The 27071-nt window shown below is 34.5% G+C and overlaps 1 protein-coding gene across 1 annotated transcript in view; it reads right to left on the reverse strand.

The window, feature by feature from the left end:
* The window catches only part of Cand1 (Cullin-associated and neddylation-dissociated 1), a 290969-nt gene that overhangs the window by 117033 nt on the left and 146865 nt on the right, over positions 1-27071 (reverse strand). Inside the window, exons 11-14 of the mRNA XM_090385031.1 lie at positions 25078-25232; positions 21133-21250; positions 10524-10709; positions 8364-8475 (exon numbers count right to left, since the gene is read on the reverse strand). Coding sequence (XP_090241157.1) covers positions 8364-8475; positions 10524-10709; positions 21133-21250; positions 25078-25232 — 571 coding nt within the window. The remainder of the gene's footprint in view (positions 1-8363; positions 8476-10523; positions 10710-21132; positions 21251-25077; positions 25233-27071) is intronic.

Below are 27071 nucleotides of genomic sequence, written 5' to 3' on the forward strand. Positions count from 1 at the left end.
GTTTCAAAGACAGTTGTCTCCTCACTTAGTGGGGAGGCACCCTGAGTTTGCACAGAATTTAAGCTGTATACATCTCTCACATTATATAATCCAGTCACAATTGGCTGCCAGCTGTTATAATCAAGGTGTATCCACCCAACAAAGAAAAGACAACTATCCCCAAAAATGGTGCCATCCGAGTGGTGCTACTCACTTGAGGATTAGAAGAAATATACTTCTCTTGGGGAAAGCGTTACTTATTTTGGGGGCAAGATCAGGTTGTGAAAGGATCTGAAATATGAAATGTGATACAATGATGTTACCTAAAAAGTATGAAATTATAAGTGGTCTAATCAACTGATAATTATCAAATAAAATTAACACTTTTTTTAATATATGAAGTTTGTACATTCACCTTCAGACAAAGAGTAATTAATTTTAAGAATAAAAGAATAAACTTCCATCCAAGTGTTGTGGATGCAAGAAGTTTGAATAACAAAGAAGGGCTTGACAAATTATTAGAAGGAATCAGCACATAAATTGAGTAAATGTTTTCAAATAAAATTTGTGACCATCTGATTTTGATCATGGAAATCTTTCCTTTCTCCCCAAAGACCAAAAGGAGTAGAAAGGTCCCCACAACGAAATCTAAATCACACATGCATTTTATGTGAAAAACTTTTACCACTTAATATACATATCCTTCCTAATAATTTGTCTAATTCTTTACAGATATAATGTACATTACAGCATATACATTGATCACTAAAGGACTAAAAAATCATTTAAAATTAAGACTGACCCTGCATTTGTCAATGTTAAACTTCAACTGCCATTTCTCAGCCCATCGACCCAATTATCCTATATCTTGTTGAAGTATCTCACCCTGATTACTGTCGTTAACCATATTGCCAACCTCTATAACCATCTGCAAATTTTGATATTAAGCCTGAATATACTAACATCAATATTATTAATACTGAAAACAACAATGTTTTTTTTTTTTTTTTTGATTTGGTATTTGTTGGCGCATCGGCTTCTGTGGCCATATTGCACCTCCCAAGGTTTTTGCAGTACTTTGATCCAAGCCCGAGGCGGGAATCGAACCCGCGACCTTTGGGTTGCCGGGCAGGTACTTTACCACTCGGCTAACAACAATGGGTCCAGCACTGAACCCAGAAGGACTCCACTGATAACATTAGTCCATGAAGAGCAGTAACCACTAATAACTACTGTCTTTTACCACTTAACCATCCCTTCATCCATAGAAGTATCTGCTATGGATAAAAGGATGGGTGCTCATAATGTCACATTGCTCCTCTTTATGCAGATGTCTTTTATGTGCAACAGTATCAAAAGCCTTCCAGAAATCCAAGTATATGATATCAAAATTATTTTTTGTATCCAGTTCTTCAGTCACGACATCATAGTAACCTATCAGATTGGTTCGAAAAGATGGTCCCTTAATAAATCGAAGCGGTGACTGTAGTAAAATTGCATTACTTCTTTAACTAGTGACTTCATTATTCCAGGGAGAATAATGAAATCACTGGCACATCTCCAGTCCAAAGGGACCTCCCATGAACCCAAGGATGCTGTCATAATTATGCTAAAAGGTTTGCTTAATGCCTTTGCTGCCCCCTTAACGATTGGATAGATCCCAATCACCCCAGGTGCCTTTTTTATGTTTAGCTTCAACAATCACCCTAACTTTCTTTTCAGATATCACAGTCATTTAGCTCCCAATTGTAGTTTGATAAACTTCTGGCATCCCCTCCTCTAAAGAATTCCTCATGTAAGAATGTAGATGCAAAATACCTATTCAATTTTTCAGCAACCTGAGCAGGGTCACCACAACAATTAATCCACTGATATCAAGTGGCCCAATGTGATTAAACCCTTTCCTTCTTTCGTTAATATAAGCATAGAAATCTTTGCATTCTTTGCCAGAAACTTCTCATAATTTACCTTAGCTTGCCTAATCTCCTTTGTGACTTCATTACAAACATCTACCACAGGCTTCTATATCACATGATAATCGATATGCATCCAATGCATTTTTCTTCTCTGCTAATTGTCACAATAATTCACCTGACATCCATTTAGGTCTAAGCCTTGAACAGTATTTCTTCGATGGTATGAAAAGTCTAGTAGTTTTGATGATTACTTCTCTGAATGCTTCCCATTTAGAACTTGCTGTTGGTAATATCATCAGTTGGTCCCACTGCATAGAATTTAAAATCTGTCTGAGACTATGTAGTCACCTTTATGAAAGCCAATGCCTTTCCCCATACCCTTGACAGTAGTTATGTCTTTAATTAAATTCCACATTAGTAAACTGTGATGGCTGCCACTCAGTGGGTCTTTTACCTGCAGAATCACTGCTGATAACCAGATCAAGAGTATTGTTTCTTCTTGTTGCCTCTCTAACATACTGCTGTAGAAAACAGTCATCCATCCAAGAAATCTAAAAAAAACCCTTGTTAGTGTGTGTGTGTGACCAACCCACAAATTCCGATCAACACCTGGAAAGTTAAAACCCTCCATTAGACATTCTGATTTACTGGCCCACCATTTCTCTACATAGCTGTCTGGTATACTCATCACAGTCATTAGGCCTATAACACACTCATGCTTTAAATTTTGTTTTCTCAGTGCTTACATCACACCACACTGACTCAACACTGTACTGGTCACTCATATTGAATGGATGCAATTGCCCTAGATTTAATTTGCTTCTTAACAAAGAGTATAACTCTTCCACCCCTCCTGTCCTGTCTACACTGTATTCCCCATATTCAAATTCAGCATCATTTATGTTTGAGTGACATGTCTCTTCTATCCCTACAATGATGACATTTAATGACTTAATCAGTAGTTCAAATTTATCAAATTTCTTTACAATGCTCCTAGCATCAGCGTGCATGCAAGATGCATGTGTTCTTACCCTTAGTTAACCTTACACAGCCCATGGATTCACTTGTTCCATGATGACCTAAAGCAGGGCCAGAAATCCATTACACCTTGCTTTCCAGGCTGCTGCATTTTCCAATAGAAGCAGTGCAAGAATCACCTTCACCTCTGCCTATGGCTCCAGTTAATTAGTATGTGTAGCACCCAAGCTAGCAGTTTTCTGACACGCCTACATTGCCTCGATAGCATCAGCAAATATTCTTGCATTCCTTCTATTTAAGTGTATCCCACCCCTGTAAAAACCTCTCTTGTTAATAAGCACAGACCATGCTGAGAAAAATTCTATTCTATGAGCCTTGCTCATTCTCTCCAGGGCCGAACTGACTGACAAGGCTTTCAACATGTACTGCCTCCTTATCATGTCTGGGCAGAATTGCACACACTTTCAAATGCAATCCTAACTCGCAACTTTTTCCTAACATTACTGCTCAGACACGATAGGAGGGAGTATATGATGAGAGCCCTGTCAATCAATTCGGCCCTGGAAAGATTGTGCAAGGCTCAAGGGGTAGAATTTTTTTCAGCCTGGTCTGTGCTTGTTAAGAGGAGAGACTGCTTCTACAGGGATGGGATACACTTAAATAGAAAGGGTGCAAGAATGTTTGCTGATGCTATCGAGGCAGTGTTAGGTGGGTCAGAAAACTGCTAGATGGGGGGGATACAAGGACATAGATTAACAGTAGCCACTGGCAGAGGTGAAAGTGATTCTTGCACTGCTTCCATTGGAATGAGCAGCAGCCTGGAAAATAAGATGCAGGATATTTCAGAGACTGCTGGAAATCACTGGGGTACAAGTAAACACATGGGTTGTGTTAGGGTAGCTAAGAAAAAGAACAGGTGCATGTATACTTGCGTGTACACCAATGCTAGGAGTTTAGTAAATAAATTTGAGGTATTGCTCAAAACATCAAAGGCAGATATTGTTGGGATTTCAGAGACGTGGTGTCACACAGATATAAGGAATGCAGAACTGGAATTTGGGGAGCACAATTTTTACAGAAAGGATAGACAGGATAGGAAGGGTTATGCTATTAGTTAAGAAATACATAAAATCCAAGGAAGTGAAGCCAGTCGACATTGCTGGACAGTGCAGTGTCGAGTCAGTTTGGTGTGACATAAGCATTGGGAGATCAAAATTGAGAGTAGGAGTGTGCTATAGGCCTAATGACTCTGATGAGTATAATAAGAAACTGTACAGGGAAATAGAGTGGGCCAGTAAATCAGAGAGTCTTATAATGGGGGATTTTAATTTCCCAGATATTGACTGGAATTTGGGGGCTGGTCACTCACAAACTAGCAAGGCTTTTGTGGATTTAGTGGATGATTGTTTTCTACATCAGCATGTTTGGGAGGCAACTAGAGGGAGTAATACTCTTGATCTAATTATCATTACTGATTCTTCATGCATTAAGAATTACAGATAAAGGAACCACTAGGTGGCAGTGATCACAGTGTGCTGAAGTGGGATTTACTCAAAGAGGTAACTACCATTAGGGGTAAAGGGAAGGGTTATTGCTTTCGTAAAGGCGACTACGATGGACTGAGACAGTATTTAAATTCTATACAGTGGGACCAACTGATGATGTTACCAACAGCAAATTCAAAATGGGAAGCATTCAAAGAACTTATCTTGGAAGCTACTAGGCTTTACATACCAACTAAGAAATATTGTTCAAGGTTTAGGCCTAAATGGATTTGTAAGGTAAATGTAATGTCAACTAGAGAAGTGAAACACAGGAGTAACTGACAGACTTGTGAGGTGATGTTAAAAGTGGTTCAGGATGAATAGGTTTAGGGGAGTTACAATACACTAAAATCTGGCCACCTGTTTTATAATTCAGTAAAATAAGTGGTAATGATTTGGACCTTTGTAAGAAGAAAAAAAAAACAATGTTATTATGTTGTTTATTCTCTAAGAACTAACCATTGTTCTTAAGAGGAATGACCTTGAAGACACAAAGTGTAGCAATTAAAAACATCTTAAGGGAGACCTGATTAAGTGTTAGGCTTTGAAGAGGACTAGTAAAATGGATAAGGAAGGTATATTTTTAGTGTTAGATGGAATAAGAACCAAGGGGAATTAATATAAAATCTAGGGAGCAGAGGTTGGATCTCATGAAGATCACTTCAATTTAATGCAATCAAGGTGGAACTGTGTGTTTGCATGTTAGTGGTAGCGAAAGTATTTTTAAGCATTCAGAAAACATCCACTTTTTCCATAATTTGGCCATTCTAACAGGAAAAAATAATTTGCTGAAGGACTAAATGTATCAGCATAAGGAAAATTGACAACCAGGAAGAAGAGGAAGATTCAATGACCTCTATACTAGTGGAAGCGTCATGAAGAAAAAAGCAGCTGTGTGCCCAGTATGAACCAAAGATGTTTTATTTTATGTGAAAATGTCTATGGTGGCACTAGGGTAAAACTGTTTAAGTTTTTGAAAAATTTGATCAAAACTTATTTATGCTACTTAGAAGGTTGAGCAAAATCTTGAGAAGCAGATTTTATTAAAGTCTGCATTTTATTTTTGCATAATATTTTGTTTTTATTCTTGCATAATATTATTACTCGCTGTTTACTCTACTGAATCAACATTTCCATTTAGGAAGTGATGTCATTTAAAATCTAACAGCCATTCTATATACAGGGTGATTCACTACCAGTGCGACAAACTTGCAGGAGGTGTAGGGGGCACAAATACGAATCGGAATCACATAGCATTGCAGGGTCCGAAATGCCTTCGTCATGCGGTAGAGGATGTTGAACGGGAGGTCGAGTGAACAGCGATCCCGCTGGAAGTCAGCATTTGCGAACTGTTTCTGTTGAAGAAATCAAGTAGCAAAAGTCCTCCAGAGTGGATAATCCGCAGGCTCCAATGATTGGACGTGTTGCAGATGGTATGAACTCATTTGGTTTGTTGACAGTATCCTCCATACAGTGGACTGGAAAATACCCAATCGTTGGCCTATCGCTTGAGTACTCTTACTCGGATTGCCTTCTGCAAGACGTAGGACATTCTCCTCATTGTCGGGTGTCCTTGTTGTTCGCTCTCGATTCATGGTACCTCTCATGAAACAACCCGTCTCACGTAACCTTCTGTGCACACATGCGAAAATCGTATGATGAGGAGCATGCCTGTGCAGGTAACATTCCTGGTACAAGCGCAGAGTGGCACGCCTGTTACAGTCCGCAGCTCCATACGCGAGGTGCATGTCGGCCAGTTCAACGTTTGAATACTTGTCCATCTTACTGCCTCGGGAACCAGTTCGCAAATGCTGACTTCCAGTGGGATCGCTGTTCACGCGACCTCCCGTTCAACGCCCTCTACCGCATGATGAAGGCATTTCGGACCCTGATGCTATGTGATTCCGATTCGTCTTTGTGCCCCCTACACCTCCTGCAAGTTTGTCGCACTGGTAGTGAATCACCCTGTATTTATATATAGAATGACTGTTATATAATAAGAAGTGACGTAAATTGTATCATTTCTGTGTAAGAAAATTGTTACCAATCGATTTTACTCTAGTGCCGCCATAATGTTTTCACATCAAAAACTGTTTTCTCCCATTGCTTTAGAATGTCAAAAAAGATTTAGAAGCATGTTAAAATCATGTCTAAATGTGCATTCTGAGCTGCAAATAACAGGTGTAATTGATAATTCAATTTCATATCACTACTGTTTGTTATGGGCTCATTAAATCATGTTCTTACCATATGACATTCAAAAGAAAGACATCTGATGATGTAATAACTGGTGTTAATGGTGATTAGCAATGAACTGATCATGAACCAGACCTTCCATATATTCACTGTTGGTCTGTTTCATATGTGTTTCTTATTAGTTAACTATGGACCATGTGATATACTACTATGAACTGTCATAACACTGGCCAAAAGCAAGCTCTCATTTCAATTCTATTTCCCATACTAGTTTTCATTTTTTCAGTACTGTGGGTCTGTATTGTGCTGCAGTGAGAGAAAATACAGGTTTTTATTATGATTTTAGGGGAAAAAAAAAAAAAAAAATGAAGTGTTCTACTTTTTTTTCTAGTTATATTTAAAGGTAAATACAATTTAGCAAATCTACTAATTAAGGAAAAACAATTTTTCTGTTTCTCAAAGTTGAAATTGCAAAATCCAAATTAATAACAAGTTGAGGTCACTTAGTAGCTTCCACAAGATAAGAAATGCAGCAAATTAACCAACTAATCTCTGAGTCTGATACCTTTTAATCTTCAGTAATCTGCTGAAATTAGTAAAATATTTACACTAGTTATAACAACACACTTATGCATAGTGTTTCCCCATTGATTGCCAATATAGAGATCTTGTGTATCAAAGCAGCAACCTTATTTCAAAGAATATTAAGTTATTTGAGAATGTTTTTTCATGTAGACTAAGATTAATCTACTACATTATTAGATGTTGTGCCACATTCAAGCAGGAAATTTAAGCATAAAGATAATTTTAATCTAACCATATTGCACTATGAATGAGTTAGTATTAGTCATATGGTGCAAGGAAGCCACAGGCTTCTGCTGCACTGGCAAAAAAAAAAAAGTTTTAAAGAAATATAATAAGCATCCTTTTCCCAATCATAGTATAGAAAAGCCAGTGTATCAATTTTCATGTTATAACCTTAACACTTTCTAAAAATTCAGGACAAACGCCTCAGGTTGCAGGGAATTTACAGATACATAAGTCAGCATAAATGCATCATGTCTATATATAGTAAATTAATCAAAGTTATTATAGTGGCATTGTTTCATCACATCTCATATTGTGAATACTTCACACATGTTGCTTATACTTTGAATAAGTAATGCTTCCCCAATAGAGAAGACAAATTTTCTCACAGTCCGAGACTTTTGTCCTGAACTTTTATTAAGCATTAAACCAGTATATTTCACAACTGGATTGTACCCACAGAGTACCAATCTACCTACTCACCAATGAAGGACCAAACAGCAGTCTGGGTGGTGGTACCAACTGAGAGTAAGTAACATTAGTCTTTTCTATTGCCGAAGCCATACTTATTCTAAGTACAACCAAATAGGCAAGTTGTTGTGAAGGTATTCAACAATATGGGAAGTAATGAAACTATGTCATTATAATAACTTTTGTTAATTCACAGCATATAGACATGATGCATTTGCACTAATTTATATGCCTTAACACTTTCATAAACCAATATAAAAAATTTCATTATATATATATATATATATATATATATATATGAATGTCACACACACACACTATATGAAGCTTCAAGCAAATAAAAGGTAACTAAATAAAACAATAAAGGAATTATATAAGACTTCAATCCATCACCTCCAAAAAAAAAAAAAAAAAAAAGTCTGAATTCAGTCTTGGCTAATAAATCTAATCACTAGTAGGAAGCATTACTTACAGGAACAAGAGCTGCTATATGTGGATGGAATACTTCGGGATTGTGATAACTTAAAAGGCAATTTAGAAAAGCCAGTGTATCAATTTTCATGTTAGAACTTGAATTTTTATCGCTGAAAAAATAAAAAAAATAGGAAATAAACAAATTTTATTATCTGCTATGGCTAATCCCAAATTAAATTGCTCATATACACTTTATTGCCAAAAGTGACTAGACAACTGCATGTTTCAAAGAACCTTTTACTGATATGGTATTTAAAAAGGTGTTGGCTCACCATTTGCTTTAATTACACAATGCATCCTCATTGGTATTTTGGTCCATTCCTCCAACACATTGGTCCATTCAGCTACTGATTGTAGGTGTGCTGCTGGCTTAAATTGAAGCATTCCTAGGTTTTTTTTTTTTTTTTGTTATTTTTGATTTTTAGAAGCATTAGCAACTAAAGCCATATTGTTCTGGGAATATGCGGTGGTCATTCCCTGACCTTTTCAGATCCTCCGTATTTGGTGGTCACGGGCTTGAACCCCGGTCTAATCAAGAAGTGTGTGCTATGCACTGCTGCTCCTGCCCACCTGGCTACGAAGGCACCTGCATTTCTAGTTCATTCCAAACATGTTTAATGGGATTAAGGTCATGGTCAGGCCAATGAAGCTTTTGCACACAAGTCTTCAAATCAAATCACTACAAGTTGTGATATATGACAGGGGTGAACAGAAAATGCCATTCCAATATACAACAGCTACAATGTTGGAAGAGAAAAATTGTCCAGAATGTCGATATACAATGGCACTGATTGTTCCAGGAATGATTACCAAGAATCCAAGCCCAAACCATACAATCCCATAAGGTGACAGCATCAGACTTCATGGCTGGGATGACACACTCTTGTAGATGTTTTCTGGGCATTTCCCATACCAGACACAAATATGGCAATCAGATTGGAAACCATGTAATGTGACTGGTCACTCCATAATGCCATTTGCCAATGTTCCAGAAACCAATTAAAATGGAATGTGTACTGCATGCTGTGATGTTTGTTTAATGTTTACTGCAGCTCTTCTGTAAAATCTGATGTTATGCAGCTTCCTGGGTATCATCCTTATGTTAATATCAGTTCAAGTGGTCACTCTGAATTCCCCATTGATTGCCAATATTCAATAAAGACTGGTGGTCTCTACATACTACTCTTCTGTATGTTCTTTCTGTTTCTTTCTGTCAATTTCTGCAGTTTCCACCCAAAAGTTTCCCAGCTGTAAGGTACCATGATATTTCTATTTGGTGATTATGTTAGCAACCACTGATCTGGAATGTTGCAATACAATGGCATGAACAGATTGATTCTAATATCACATTCTGTGATTACTTCCCACTGGAAGTTGCTATGTTTATCACTTCAACTCATCTACTGTATTTCAGTGATGGGCTTACTTTAGGATGAATAAATGACATGTCGATGGTTGGCATGGTTTATTTTTCTCAAATACGAAGGAAGTCTGGATACTATTGGGAATATTGTGTATATAAGATATCAAAATTTCAAATAAAAAAAGTTAATCAAAAAGCATAAATAGTTTCAACAATACAGTTTATTACATTTGATTTGCAATAATGGGGAAAAAATACTTTTTACACAACACTATAATTAAGCTGATTCTCCTCAATGTTCCTGCACTAACTGGCTATCTAATAAGAAAGTTGTTTGAACTTACTGAATGTGCACAGTGGAACACCTGAAATCTAGCACTCTTCGTGCACGATCCATGGAATTTGCTGGATTTCAGGCAGTCATATCATAATCATGCAAAAAAAGGAGTGCTGAATTTCTGCATGCAACTTACTGTACATTAGTACTGTATCAATGTAACTGTATCTGATGGAATGAAGGAATTAAGTTTTTTGTAATGCTATCCAAATTATTTATTATTATCATCATTAGCAGATGTACTACAAAATAAACGTTTGGTTTAATAGTAAAATATCTATTTGAATTTATTTCAAATATAAAATAAAATAAGTTTAAAGTAGTTCCACCTGTATTTGAAACAATGTTTTAAAATAATGATTTTGGGAAGTTACTCTATGTACACAATCCTATGAATATGTGCATGGGTAGCATATTCATCCACTCCCCAAGAATACATTACGGAGAAATTTACATACCCTAAAGAGTACTGAATGCCAGGGATAAGGGCAGGGATATGGTCCGATAAAGCTCCAGGAAGCACATTTACTAATTCTGTCAATACAGCAAAACATCCTTGACGAGTTTTGATGCTCTTCTCTTTTAATTGCCTGTGAAGGGCTTTTACTATGGCTGGCACTTGGTTTTGTAGCATCCTGACTGGACTATTTAAAATAATAATAAAAAATAATAATAAATAAACAAAAAAAAAGCTAACTAATAACACTGTAAAATGAAAATTACATCTCAAGTTTACTGGAGATTCAGTTTGATAAGTAGAACTATTACTTTAATGGAAAAATTTACTGCATTCAACTCAGTAATTATTATAAATGCCCTGCTGATTATATCAATCAATCAACCAATTCAGATAACTTGTTCAAATAAAAATGGACTTTTTTTTTTTTAAACATATAAAAGTAGTCAATTTCATATATGTTAAAGGCTGGAAAAATACACAGGTTAACTTATAATTAAATGTGATACTGTGCTGCACAGAGCAAAAACATTTCATTGATTTTTCCCTACTCAATATTCAGTTGCCAAACTAATATGCTAAGTCCTTCAAAATTTTAATGCTATTAGTTTTGTCAAGATAGAGCAGTAAATTTACATAAGACATGCCTTTCAATAAACATATCAGAGGAAGGCATCTTTATGATAAAATGGATAATTGACAATATTTTTGAAACAGAGAGAGCAATAAAACTAAACAAGAATATGTATGTAGTTATCTTTCATCATAGTGCTGAATGCCTTTAATTCAATGCTACTAGAGCAAAATTTCAAGATTTTCATACAAAATTCCAAAAATCAAACAGTTTTCTTTTCAAAAAAGTTATAAAAGTAAGTTATTATCTTAAAAGGAATATATACATAAATGAGAGGATTGAGGATGAGTGCAGGATATAAATTACAAACAGCAATTGGAAATATGGAAAACATGGGAAAAAATTAAGAAAGTACTTATTGTTGTATAACTGGTAATTTCAATGTTGTCTTTAGGGGGCCAACCATTGAAATCACAAGAAAGACAGAAATAAGTGGGCCACTGTTTCTGATATGAAATATACACACAGAATACAGCAGAAGAGGTATAAAAATTTTGAAACTGGTGATTGAAGAGATTAAGCCTAAAGGACAATATAATGCACTGAAATGGCTATTATATATTTTATGGCTGACCCAACAGAGGCAGAAAGCAAAAATGAAAAGTTAAATACCAAAAACAAAGATAACTCACCGAATCTGACAAAGTATGCAGCCAAAAGAACCCTGAAGCCATGTGAATGTATATATAGGCTGTATACCGTAGTGACCCCATGTGTTGAAAGTTGGAGACAGTGAGTTACAAAAATGTGGGTTGAAAAGTTGAATTAAATATACAAAGAACTGCCCAGGATAGAAAAGAAAATTAATTGGCTTTCAAAGTAGCGGTTACTAGGCGCTAAACTTTGCAGAGGCGGAAAAAAGTTTGGTAAAGCAGGAAAACAGCATCACAGTATTGCATTCAGCAAACTAATGACTCACAAGAAATAAAAAAAATAGGGTAGTAGGAAAGTAAAAAGTATACGGAATATGAGGAAAATAGGTGGGCAGTTCGGGGTTGCAAATCCTGTTCCTTTAGTTAGGAACCTGAACATAGTTCTGGAAGTGTACTTCACATATTTAAGTCAGTTATGTAGTAATGCTGGTTAAAATTATGCTGAAAGGTATATACAATGCTGTTATACAAAACTTATACCCCATAGTAGCCAATTGGTGGGTAAAAGTTTTATTTAATTTCTTATATATTCAATTTTATATATATATTATTAAGGATAATATAAAGAACCATTAGAATAAGCAAATCAATCCAATAATAATACCATCAGGGACCTAAGAAAACGCAAAAAAAAAAAAAAAAAAAAAAAAAAAAAAAAATTAAATCGCTTTTTACCGACAATCTAGATGACTTCAACTGGGGCCAACCACCCAGAATGAAGGCAAAAAACGACAAGAGGTTCTCTGTTTCTGTGATGATCAATATATGCTAAGTAATTTAAATCTAAACCAAATATAAACCATAACAGGCCGAATGTAAATCGAAAGATGATAATAAAAGTTAAGAAAATTTAGAAATATTAGAATCGATGGTAAGAAATATAAGTAAAATATAAATGTAAGCATATATTAATCATCGTTGACCCGACAGAGAACGTAATTTAATGATTAAAATAAGATTAAATATATAATACATACTACATATTGACCGTATCTAGGACATAATGTAATAGTCGTCAAAATAATGTGGTGCCCCCTATGTGATGGATACGGTAAAAATAAATAATTAAATTAATGCATAGAGAAACATGCAGATTGTAAGAAGAAAAACTAAAGGAGTAGGAATAATAGAACCTGAACTCCACCACAAAGGCAAAAAATAGTGGTATAGATAAGAAATAGTTTCTCCTACGTCCTCGGATTGCCCTAATAATTTCGGAGAAATAAAAATAAAGAGTGTAGGACAGTTTAAAGACATTACAAGATATAAGTTGTGACTCTGGTATGCCCGGGATCGCAAACCCGTTCCTATAGTAGGACCCTGAGCTGAATTTGCATGTTATCTCAGCGTGAACTTAAGTAAATTTAAATGAATTTAACTATATATTAAAAAAAAAAAATGATACACTGTAATTTGCAAGCCGGTGGGTACAAGTTTTCTGTGCTGTAAGACACCAAGAATGCAAAGTGTATCCTATTTACATATATATGGCACTAAATATAACGATTATATTGAAAATTATATTAAAACAATAGGTTCAGAAAACAAATTTTTGAAATTGTTTATCGCTTTCCTGAAATGATATTTCAGGTAAGCGATAGGGAAATTATTATTGATCAACCTGCCGTACAACGCTGTTAAGCCCGCTGAACATATATATAGATACGTAGATGATATATGTGTTTTTAATTGTCCACATTTTTTCCAGGATTACAGTAAATTATATCCAGTAGAACTTGTATTGGAAAAAACTAATAGTTCTGATACTATAGCAAATTATCTGGATCTTCATATAGAAATATTCCATAATAATAATATAGACGTAAACATATATAATAAAAGAGATGCATTTAATTTTAACGTAGTCAGCCTTACAAATTGGAGATCTAATATCAAAATCAGTGCATGCTAATATAATTTTATCGCAATGTCTAAGGATTGCTTATATCTGCAATAGTAATAAAAATTGTTTAGCGGGCTTAACAGCATTGTACGGCAGGTTGATCAATAATAATTTCCCTATCGCTTACCTGAAATATCATTTCAGGAAAGCGATAAACAATTTCAAAAATTTGTTTTCTGAACCTATTGTTTTAATATAATTTTCAATATAATCATTATATTTAGTGCCATGTATATATGTAAATAGGATACACTTTGCATTCTTGGTGTCTTACGGCACAGAAAACTTGTACCCACCGGCTTGCAAATTACAGTGTATCATTTTTTTTTTTTTAATATATAGTTAAATCATTTAAATTTACTTAAGTTCACGCTGAGATAACATGCAAATTCAGCTCAGGGTCCTACTATAGGAACGGGTTTGTGATCCCGGGAATACCCGAGTCACAACTTATATCTTGTAATGTCTTTAAACTGTCCTACACTATTTTTATTTCTCCGAAATTATTAGGGCAATCCGAGGACGTAGGAGAAACTATTTCTTATTTATACCACTATTTTTCGCCTTTGTGGTGGAGTTCAGGTTCTATTATTCCTACTCCTTTAGTTTTTCTTCTTACAATCTGCATGTTTCTCTATGCATTAATTTAATTATTTATTTTTACCGTATCCATCACATAGGGGGCACCACATTATTTTGACGACTATTACATTATGTCCTAGATATGGTCAATATGTAGTATGTATTATATATTTAATCTTATTTTAATCATTAAATTACGTTCTCTGTCGGGTCAACGATGATTAATATATGCTTACATTTATATTTTACTTATATTTCTTACCATCGATTCTAATATTTCTAAATTTTCTTAACTTTTATTATCATCTTTCGATTTATATTCGATTTACATTCGGCCTATTCTGGTTTATATTTGGTTTAGATTTAAATTACTTAGCATATATTGATCATCACAGAAACAGAGAACCTCTTGTCGTTTTTTGCCTTCATTCTGGGTGGTTGGCCCCAGTTGAAGTCATCTAGATTGTCGGTAAAAAGCGATAATAAATTTTTTTTTTTTTTTTTTTTTTGCGTTTTCTTTGGTCCCTGATGGTATTATTGGATTGATTTGCTTATTCTAATGGTTCTTTATATTATCCTTAATATTATAGACATTATGGGTGTATTGCATGATTGCTTGCAACTGCATTGACTCATAAATATTATTTACATATTAGTTACAGTTATTGTTGTTTTAACTTTCTTTCTTTATTTTTTATCAATAATTATAAATATATATATATATATATATATATATATATATATATATATATATAAAAAATCAGTGGATGACCTCTGATGATGATACTGAGACTGTGAAAGACACCGCAATGTTATCTTATTTTGGTCGCTTTTCACTTATCTTTATTTTAATTTCCTGTCTATTTCTTCTTTTTCATACTATATATCACTCACAGTGTATACTGTATATTCATTAGGTTTAAATCAAAATCTTCTTCACACTTTCTACTTACAATATATATATATACATACACACAGCAGACTCAATTTACTGGGAAGCAGATTAACTGGGCCACTTCAAGAGTTCAAATTAAAAAAAAACAAAAAAAACACAAAATCATAAAATTCAAGTAATAACTAGAATAGGTATAAACAGATATTTTACAAGTTGTAAATAAGCGACAAGAAGCAGCAGCGTTATAAGTCGTCATTGGGAGATTAGTGTACCTATTATCTTGCAACCCCTGCTGTCTTAACATTCCACCACTCTAAATAAAAAAGAGACCAAATGTTTAGTTTGTTTTAGTGAGTCATGTTGATTGTTGTTCAATCAGCACACAACAAAAGGCAAATTTTGCTTCGTTATTTATGTCAGGGATATTGGAATTTTCATTATTATTATTTTTGTATTATTTTTTTTTTGTTCAGAAATTGCGAAAATGATGGGCAAACGAAAGAATTCTTTCAATTAAACAAAAACTTTATATTATTCAAAAGTTTGGAAATGGTGCATCCGTTAAATCTCTAATGAACCATTATAAAAAATAAAGGGAAGCATCGTATCGGACACGCGAGTAGTGTGTGGTAAGTTTTTTCGTCTATCGCCATAATTTTTACGTAGGTTGCTGAACATTTTTCGATACAGTAAGTCCCCGACTTACATAACGTTATTTATATGACTGAAGGTTTCAGTGAAGGGGACACACATTTCACTATAATACTGTAACTAAAAAAACCCACAGAATTCCAGCTATCGGTATTATTGCAAATGCAATAAAATCTAGTTTACTACCCATTTATAATGAATTGCAGTAACAGAAAAGCCCAATAACCTGGAAAGTGCAAATTGTTTTTGTTTAATGGTAGTCTTCTTCAAGAGGAGTGGTTCCATTTACAGTGGGTTTCCTCAGCCTACAAGTTATTTTTTGGTAGGAATTTTTTCCCGCCATAAAGTGCAGTTCAAGGTGTCTTGGTCGGTTAAGCCTCGAGCTGTCATGCACTCCCGTACTCCATCCATCCATGTCTTCCTCTTCTCCTCCTTCCAGGAGGTATCCATTCCAGGAAAGCTTTTGGATGGTAGTGACCTCCAGAAATGTGCTTTAGTAAAATGTGAGCTCGCATGGGATGATAGTGAATTTTCGCCTTAACCCTGTGAAGTTCTTTTCAGAAAATTAATTTTGACTGTTATCATGGTGCCGACTAAGAGAATAAGTGACAGCAGTACTAGTAAATCTATCAAGAAAAGGAAAGCAATAGAGCTGGATCAGAAAATTAAAATAAGGATGTATGAAAATGGCCAAACATTAATAAGTGTCGCAAGGAATTCAGATTTGTCAGTGGCAATGGTGAACATGATAATAAAGAAGAAAAGCAGAATACGAGAAGTGGTGAAGGGATCGGTACCAATGAAGTCAACTATAACAACCAAAGCTACGAAACACATCAGTTTTTACAGTACTAGCATGCGTTTTTTCTTCCTTTTATGTTTTCTTTTCTTATGTGCCACTCTGGCTACTTCACTGCTGTTCCCAGATAAAGTTTTTAATTGAACTAATTAAAAATATAACTATTTTCCTTCATTCTTCTGGGGATACGTGGTTTTTGTAATTTTGGCATATCAGGGATATAGTAGCAATATTTTATTAGTCATTCCCGAGTTACGTAAGAAGTCCTGGAAAGTATCTCCTACGTATGTCGGGGACTTGCTGTATTTTTGGATTAACTGGGAATTTTATTTTACCATCTATCCTGGAAAATCGAGAGTCTATTGTATATAAAATGTAATATAAAATCAAAGTTTCAGTTGATGGATAAAAATATAAAAGCAAGGCATGACAGATGCAGTGTGTACACACACACACAGGGTGATTCACTACCAGTGCGACAAACTTGCAGGAGGTGTAGGAGGCACAAAGACGAATCGGAATCACATAGCATTGCAGGGTCCGGAAATGCCTTCATCATGCGGTAGAGGACGTTGAATGGGAGGTCGCGTGAACAGCGATCCCGTTGGAAGTCAGCATTTGCGAACTGGTTCCCGAGGCAGTAGGATGGATGAGTATTCAAATGTTGAACTGGCCGACATGCACCTCGCGTATGGAGCTGCGGAATGTAACGGGCACGCCTCTCTGCGCTTGTACCAGGAACGTTTCCCACACAGGAGTGCTCCTCATCATACGATTTTTGCACGTGTGCACAGAAGGTTATGTGAGACTGGTTGTTTCATGAGGTACCATGAATTGAGAGCGAACAACAAGGACACCAGATAATGAGGAGAATGTCCTACGTCTTGCAGAAGGCAATCCGAGTAAAAGTACTCAAGCGATAGGCCAACGATTGGGTATTTTCCAGTCCACTGTATGGAGGATACTGTCAACAAACCAAATGAGTTCATACCATCTGCAACACGTCCAATCATTGGAGCCTGCGGATTATCCACTCTGGAGGACTTTTGCTACTTGATTTCTTCAACAGAAACAGTTCGCAAATGCTGACTTCCAGCGGGATCGCTGTTCACGCGACCTCCCATTCAACGTCCTCTACCACATGACGAAGGCATTTCGGACCCTGCAATGCTATGTGATTCCGATTCGTCTTTGTGCCCACTACACCTCCTGCAAGTTTGTCACACTGGTAGTGAATCACCCTATATATATATATATATATATATATATGAAATATGTAGAAGAATATGGAATATGAGGAATTGAAATAGAAAAAGAGTATCAGAACAGATTAATGCCATCAAAATAATGATTGAACATTACATCAGTCTGTATATAACCTTTTTTTTTATTTTTTAAACTTAATACCAACTGGATAAATTGCATACAACTGGAGCAATTTAATAAGAATTTAAAATATAAGTATTAGGGGTAAAAACTATACCAATGAAACCAAAGAGCCAAATATTTAGGTAACCTAAGTTCGACTTTTGTTATACCCTATAAATAAACACTTATATTATAATAAAATAGTAAAATTAAAATGATAATGTAGCTAATTATTGATATTAGGATACATTGAATGGAATGTTAACTAGGGCTAACTCCACTCAATATATTCCATCAATAAATTAGCTGAGGCTATCTGTTTCTGTTTGTCATTTGCCAGTTTTTCTAGGTTCAAATATACTGAGAATTTTCTGTGAATATTCTATCAATTTAGTTTAATTTCTTTAATATACATTAAATTTAGCAGAAAACTGGTAGAATAACTGCTAGCCAGACAGATAGCAGTGAAAATTATTAATAAAAAATAATGGAAGTGAATCAAGAATAATAAAAGTGAGTACCAACTATTAATTAGTGCAATTTATTTATGTAGTGAAAAGTATAGCAGCTATAGTGAAAAGGAAAGGCTTATGGCAAAATTAAGGCGAATAGGACGTGGAAAAAGGATAGTAATAGACCTCAATCTCCCTCAAATTACTCTTAATAGATTTTGGGGTATAAAAATTTAGAGTTAGCAAGCAGAAAGCAAAAGCATATTATATAGATACTTGGGATTTACCGGGAGCGTAACTGCTGACCTTTTAGTAAGGATCCTAGTATTACAGTATGTAGTGATATTTGTTGTAAATTAGAAGAAATTTTAGAATGCCCAATGTTTCATAAATCAAGTTATGAATAGAAAATACCTGATATAATAGAAGTTTTATGGATAAGACAAAATTAATAAAAATCTGCCTTAATTTTCATATTATATTTTGTACCATTTTTTTATTTACTTCATTATGTTAATATATGTAAATAAAATGGTAGTAGTGGGTTTGATGTGCTTATGCTATGCCTGTACCACCAGCTATAGTATTTTATTTGTCTATATAAGCTGGTTAAGCTTACATTGTCAGTGGTGTGGCTCTGTGCTGGAGTGTTAGTCTGTTCTATATTTTTATTTTTCACTGCATAAGGACCACCACTATTCAAATCCTCTGCATTGGCGATTCGATTGGGGGGATCGGGTGGCGTCTGATCTTTTGATCGGTTCGCCTTTGCAACGACTTGTCTAGCGATTGAAATGCAGCGATTCCATAACCATTATTGGCCTTGCTATTGATATAAGGCATAATGGTCAGTCTATTTTTGCTATTTTTGTTTTATTTTATTTTAGTTAGTCTAGTTGCTATTTGTGATATTTCATGTAATTCGGAACTGGAACTTTACGAGGGAGGGGTGCCTCTAAATTCTTATGTAATTGGCTCTAAATTTTAAAATTGATTTATTATTTTGATTTGGATTTTCTAAATTTATTTGGAGATTTCCAGCTACAATTTTTAGTCTTACCTTTTCTTCTCTCACCCTGTTGATTAATTATGTTTAATTTATTATTTTTCGCTCAACAGTTTTGCCATGCAACTGGCATTAATTTTGATTTATATTTAATATTAGTTATACATTGGGCATCATGTGGAGGAATGTGCATTTTGCTGCCTCTAATGATAGCTTTATTTTCGTATTATATTTTGTACCATTTTTTATTTTTTTAATTACTTCATTATGTTAATATATATATATATATATATATATATATATGTGAATTTTTAATGTAACTCTTTAAAAGAAAAGTTCACACAGAAAAGAGGTAAAACAGCAGATGAAATGAATTGGTTTCGGTGAAAGCAAGATTAATAAATTAGGTATGACAGATGCACCTAAAACCACAAAGCAGCATTAAAGGATGTAAGAGTATATGTAATTTGTATTAATATTAAATTAAGTAAGTATAAATGGATGTGAAAGTTACACAAGGTGCCCGTAACTATAAGGGTGAGGAAAGTAGAAAAAGAAGAGTAGAGACTAGTGAAAGAATGTTAATATCCTAGTGGCTATGATGAATTAAGTAAATTATGGGCTGAATTGCCAAGTCAATATAAAGTGGGGGAAACTGTAAATTAAAATTAGTACAACAAAATATTAATAAAATGCAAATAAAAATGAAAATAAAAACAAAATGAAAATGGTATAGTTGTCATCAGATAATGGGAAAGAACAATTTTAGTAAAAGGTCTAAAATAGACAATGCAAAAATGCTTGATCTGATGTCAGCAGAAATAAATATTGATACACGATCAGGTATTTCATCAGGGGACTACACCTCATCAGGAACTGTTTCTATACTTGACTATAGTAGTAGAAGAAAAGTGAAAGGCCAAAAAGGAATGAAATGAAATTAGCACTTTTTAATACAGTAGGGACAAGGCAGTCCCAATGCAGTGTCTAGGTAAAAATATAAATTATATATATATATATATATAAAATTTTACTTATGGTCTATTACTTTATTAATCATAGTCCACTACTTTATTAATTCCTAACTGCAATGTGACTCATACAGATAAATGCTTTAATGTAGTGGAAACTTCTTAGATCCTTTTAAAAATAACACTAATAGTATCACTAATCTTGTTGCAAACCAATGAAATGTACTACATCAAAGCACAAGGAGCACTTCCAGTTTACCAGGAAATAATATTTTTCAGAAAAGTTTAAATTAATTTTTGCAAGATTAAATTACAAAACAAAAACTGCATAAATGCACTTGCTTTGTAAAATAATGTTAAGCTTTAATTTTATGACATCACATTTAGAGAAATGCATAAAGAGGTGGGCTCAGTTCTAAACATCAAGATTGGTACATTACCAGTAAATTTTGTTGCCTTCATGACTTCAATATTTTCAATGAATAATTTCCAAAATTAATTAAAAGTTTGAAGTAAAATGAACTAAGATTAATGCAGTTGCATTTAGGCAAAATCTTGGTTATGTGAACAAAACTTTCTTGCTGGGTCTAATCAGTCTTAATGCATCTAATCAGTACCCAATCTACTATACTCATTCTTACACTGAAATAAATACACTACTCAAGCAGGACAGAGTTAAATATGTTTATCAATTACCCTTCTTCATGGTCCATTAAATTTGGATCCATCCCTACGACAGGAACAGAAGGTCTAGTCTGCTTCAATAAGGCCATATAAGCATGAAAAATATCCACTTTAACATTTTCTTCTCGTTCTGAGGTAGAAACAGAAATAAGTTCATAATTAATGGCTTATTTAATCAATTTCAGCAAAGAAAATCATGAATAACTCTTTAAAGGTGCTTAAATACTTTCACAGAATTTAAATGTAACACAATTTAAGAACTATACCAAGAAATGGATGTTTTTGATTTAACATACAATGCATTTAACTAATCATTTTTTTTTTTTATAAAGACAAATATCAGATTTAAACATGGGTCCCCTTACCACCACATCACAGTTGTTGAATACAAAATAACTGGAACAGTGCCCTAAAGACTTCTGTGAAACAGATTTCATGAAAAAATATAAATTGCTAACAAAAAAAAAAAATAAAATAAAATAAATAAATAAAAACAACACACTTTTACAATCACAAAACCTGCATAACAAAACTGCTGTAGTCATATATAACTTCAAAAGTAAAGCATGTTATGCTATAACAAATACCCGCAGTAACAGATTCCTCAACTTGAAGCTGTAGCTGTCTGCATTCACATTTGGCACCTCTGTCTTTACTGTTGTGGCATATTGTGTCACCCCCCCCCCTCCCCGGAGTCCATCAGTCAATTTGATGAACTCAGTCCTGGCAAATTTACACTGTTAAACCATCTGATATTGTAATATTTTTGGTGACTTTAATCTGTGATTCAATTGCCACCAACATTACCACTTGCTTGTCTAGCCTGCTTCTAATTCTTATGAAAGCAACTTACTTACCTATTACTGCTGCCCAGCTAGACAGAATCCTTTAATACCCAAGTTGATAATTTTACCAAAAATCTACCAATCTGCTTTGACTCAGACCACCTTCCCCTATAAACTATATTCACAGTTGCTTGTCACCTTGCAACCAAGACCTAGATCTACAGAAATTGAGCAGATGGGGTGAGAGAGGTGGCAACTGAAGTTTAACACTGACAACTGTAAAGTACTGCATGTGGGTAGCAGTAATCCCACAGTAACATATCAAACTGTGTGGAACTACACTCAGCATAGAGGAGAATGAAGACATGGGGTTAATTGTCCAACCAGGCAAATGCTGGTAGATGGTGAAGACCCATAAGTGCCAATGTTGAAGAGGGTATTTCTCCATTCTGTGGAACAATCTTCTCATGCCTCATGATGAGAAGACACCAGGTGGGTGGTTTCTTGTTAATGTTTCTCAGTCTACAGTATGGAGGGTGTAGCAGGACAGTTGTTATATTCATACCATGTGCAACCTGTTGAACCTCTAGAGTAGCAGGTACTCAGTTTCATAGAGCATTTTCCCAACGGGTGTTGTGGCAGGACACAGCCAGTCCAAGTTGTCTCTGCAGAATCCTATCATTGATGAGGGATACTTCATAAGGAATGGTATTTTCAACAGAATAACACGTGCACTTGGGCTTATGAAAGCAGAGTGCATCCAAAGCAGAAAACATGCTTTCAGTTTTAAGTTTAGAACATTCTGGTGGGAGTAATTGATGACTTCCTCACAGGATCTTATAAATTACCATCTCAACTCTCAGGGTCCTCCTATTTACATTTTCGATGGAAGATTTATCTCAGCTACTGGAAGAACAATTGGGAACATAAACCATGTGGTTTATGAATGATTGAGCCCTGATCACTTTACCTGCTAAGCAAAGCAGGGTTTGTATGATTCATTTATAAGATGAAACAGACTAATTTTGTGGCTTCCACAATTGTATGATCTCATGCCTACAGCTTTCACCTGTATTGTCACATAAAGAGCATAGGTTAATTGCACAAAGCCAGCAAGCAGAATGAGCTTTGGAATTTGACTGAAGTGGCTGCAAAAAAATATGAAACAGCCTAGAGTTTTGAGCAGATTACGAATAATTCCTGGTTCCACAGGGCTCAGCTATATACTGAAACAAATGGAAACAGTTTGAACATCCTTTGTAAATACAGCGACTCCCCGATTAACGTAAGGGTTGCATTCTGCAGAACTCTATGTAAGTCGGAATTTCCCCATGCTTGTGTAGCAATCGCAACTGTGCTCGCTGAATTCACTGAATCAAAAAGAAATGTTCGACGAACATGTAAATAGAGTTATTTATTGTATTTATTCAACTTTTTATCTCACGTGCAGAAAAAATTACAAAAGCATGCAATTTAAAAAAAAATTCAAAATTATAAAATTACAAAAAAAAAAAAAAGAGGAGACAGGCATAATGTCAGTAAGTTTTACCTCTCGAGCATCATTGCCAGAATCTACGTCTTCAGTTGACAAATACGCTGCTACGGAAGTTGAGGGCTGTGGAGATTTAGAAGGGGTGTCGGCTGCTCAAAATTACAAAAGAGCATATTAAAGGATGACCGGACGGTGGCTTTTTTTCTTTTCATCGCAGATTTCTTTGTAGCAAGAAAGTATATCACCCCTCTGTTAATTCCTTCTCTTATTTCTGTATTAACATTTATTCATACGGGATACAAAATACCTTCCATATTTTTTTCAGTTTGCACCAGCTGGCAAAAACTTGCGTAATGTTGAATTTGCGTAAGTTGGATATTACGCAAGTCGGGGAGTTCCTGTATTTAGTCAACATATATTGAAAGACAATAAGTGTGCTCCTAGCATTACTGCACTTGTCTAATTTGATCCTATTGTAATACAACATAACCAAATACATATCTAACCAGAAACGTGTTTGCAACCATATGCTCATGGAATCTTTTTTGTTTGGATTTTAGAAGTTAGAACACACAACCCTTATACTTATTGTATGTAATTAAGAATCATCTTGTAATGTTTTTGGCATAACTATTATGCCTTAATACTCAGTTTAAATTAAATTCTTGAAATTGTGCCGTGAGTTACTCAGTGGAAATGTGGCGTTTCTGATGTAAACAATGCAAAGACAGCTTACAACTCTGAATACCCCAAGTTACAGTGAGGGTGCAAACATAATTAATTCAAAACCATCAGATAATAAACCTTTGCTTTATCAACAGTGTTGTGCAATTTGTATTATTTCCTATTAACTTATAGTTTTATTTATTTTTTTAAATAATCAGCTTGTTTGAATTATAATGCTCCTTAACATGATTTAATTTGATTTTCCAGTGTTCCTCTAATTACTTTGTCATATACCTTTCAGTGCTGCAATACACACATACAACTTTAATAGTAAAACTTTTAGTATGGTGGTTGTATGACAGTTTCCCAAAAAACTGTACACAGTTGTGAATATTCCACTGATTGTATTTTTGTATTAAAACTATTTTATTTTATTATTGTTATCATTATGTTTTTGGTAATGGCATACATGCCTGATGTAGCTGAGTGGTCAGGAGCATGAGTGCAGTAGTACGTACTCTTTGAGTGGACCAGGATTCAAGCCCATGACTGCTAAATATGATTAACATTTGTATCGATGACTTATTATAAACTCCACTGACTTGGTGATCGTGCCGGAGTATAAAAAAGAAACAAGAACATTTGTCATATGAAAGAACTCTTCAGCTTTACAAGTTGGCTGTTCATATGGTACTATAAAATACACAATGAAAAGTTGACCAATTAGAAGGTTTCCTTTTGGTGGATTCTTATCAACAGGAAACTTTCCAGTCATTGGGAAGTTCTTGACTAAATAAATTGGCAAGAGCTGATTAATTTATTAAGGGTCAAGAAATAAATGCTGCCCTTCAGGTAACAAGCAGATATTCATAATTTTAAGGATTCCTAAACCATCTGAGGAGACTTACAAAAAAGAATGGAGGCAAAACACAATTTGACTATATAATAGCAAACAACTCTGCACACTGAAGTACATGTGTAAATTGATGAACTTTCTTTAATAAACTGACTTACCTTTGAATCTAGATATAAGTGAGGGTGAAATTGTTTTATAAAATTCTATAAGCATTTCATGTCTGGTTGCAATAACTGCTTCTAAACATTTTGCAGATGCTCTTCTTACTTTCCAACTCATGTCATCATCATCACTATATTCATCTTCACTTTCCCTAGAGATTTAGATATTATTAGAAAAAAAGAACAAGCTTATATTTAACTTTAATATAAACTAAGTCTATTCACAAAAAATAAATAGCTAAAAATATTATCTTTTACTTTGATGATCTAAATAAAGGAACTGAAGACATCAATGAAGGAGCAAAAAATTGAGATTAGGGGTGGGGGTTCAGCATACTGTATCTATTAATGAGGTAGAAAAGGTCACGGAATGTATCAAGTATGAAAATGCAGCAGGCACACATGAAATAAGACATGAACTGCTGTAAGCTAGAGAGAGAGAGAAAATAGTGTCATGGTGTTTATATCAGATTATCAAGAGGTACTGATATAATTTTCATGGACTAATTGTACTAATATGTAAAAATAAAAATACAGCTGAATGTGAATAATATGCACAGGAATTTCACTCCTTGGTGTACAGGTAAAATATATGCAAGTTTATTGGAGAAGAGGGTATTGGTAAATATAATCTTGGGGAAGAATAGTCAGGTTTTAGGCCAAACAACGGATGATAAGGTCAAATATCTGTGATAATACAAAATATAGAAATATCATAGGAACATAACAAGAATCTAGTTTGGATCTGTTGATCTTGAAAAAAAAATATATAAAAAAGGTACCTAGAAATCTGTTTCAAAATTTTAGAAAAATATGGCATCAAGGATAATTTTTTAAGAAGAAATGAAAATTTTGAATAGCAAGTTAGCAAATTAACAATAGTTAGCAAAATTAGCTGTGGTGAGGAATGAAAGCAGCATCAAACATGGTTTAAAGTTAAATTTGGAGCAAGGCAGGGCTATACCATATTGCAACTACTTTTTATAATTTTCATGGCCTATTTACTAAAAGAATGTAACTTAAGTTTAGAATGGAAAATGCACAAATTGGATCATTACTGTATGTGAATAGTACTGTGTTTTTAAAACAGTAGTTTTTCAAGATCAAGAATATATGAATAAAAGTAGATACAGGGGTTGTAAATTAGATATAAAGGTTGTAGACAATTTGGTTTAAAAATTAGCAAGTATATTTTAACCAAAAATTGAAATAAGTTAGTAATTTTTTTGTATATAAAATCAGTCTTCAATGAAGATTGAAGACTGATTTTATATACATATTAGACATGGCATAGACAAAAGAATAATAAAATAAGTAAAGCAGAGAGCCAGTTAAATCAGTAATTTATTTGGAGCAAAAGAGAAATTAACCATCAGAATCAGATGGTATCTAAATTGCTATCTAAAGATCATGTCCCAGCAAATCTCTAACCCTCATGACCAGAAACACTACAGGCAACTCCTGTCCCTAAAAGTGCAAGCTCACAAGAGCTAAGACTTCAAAGGCCCATCTCAATTTGCTTCTTCCCCTACTAAAACTGTTAGACAAAAGTCTTCTTGGAACCAGTTTCCAAGCAAATATTTGCAACTAGGCTAACAATATTCACTATGGCAGACCAATGTGTTTAACCGAAATAAGTCTTAGATTCATTTCTTTCATTTATGCAATATGATAGAAAAGGAGACTTTTCACCATTTCACCCTTGGTATCACTGCTGCCTTCAATTCAAGTGCTGGAAATCCTTTGATATTTCTACTTCAGACCTATCAACATCTCAGGATTCCTGTTAAACCTGGTGCAACAGTTAATTTGTGATCATGCTGATATTATCTATCAAATCCACAACTTGCATTCAAAACATAAGCTTATGCCTGCCTCAAGAAAGAGCACCTTCAGCCTTATTGTTCTTGGCTACATTCTTCCCTTTTCTGTCATTATCAGCCCCCATTTGTGTATAGACAGTAAGAGTCGACAGTGGAATGTTTTTTTTT

This window comes from Mastigoproctus giganteus, chromosome 11 (genome assembly GCF_048544385.1).
Source record: "Mastigoproctus giganteus isolate SK-2022 chromosome 11, ASM4854438v1, whole genome shotgun sequence".
In the NCBI taxonomy this organism is placed as follows: Eukaryota; Metazoa; Arthropoda; class Arachnida; order Uropygi; family Thelyphonidae; genus Mastigoproctus; species Mastigoproctus giganteus.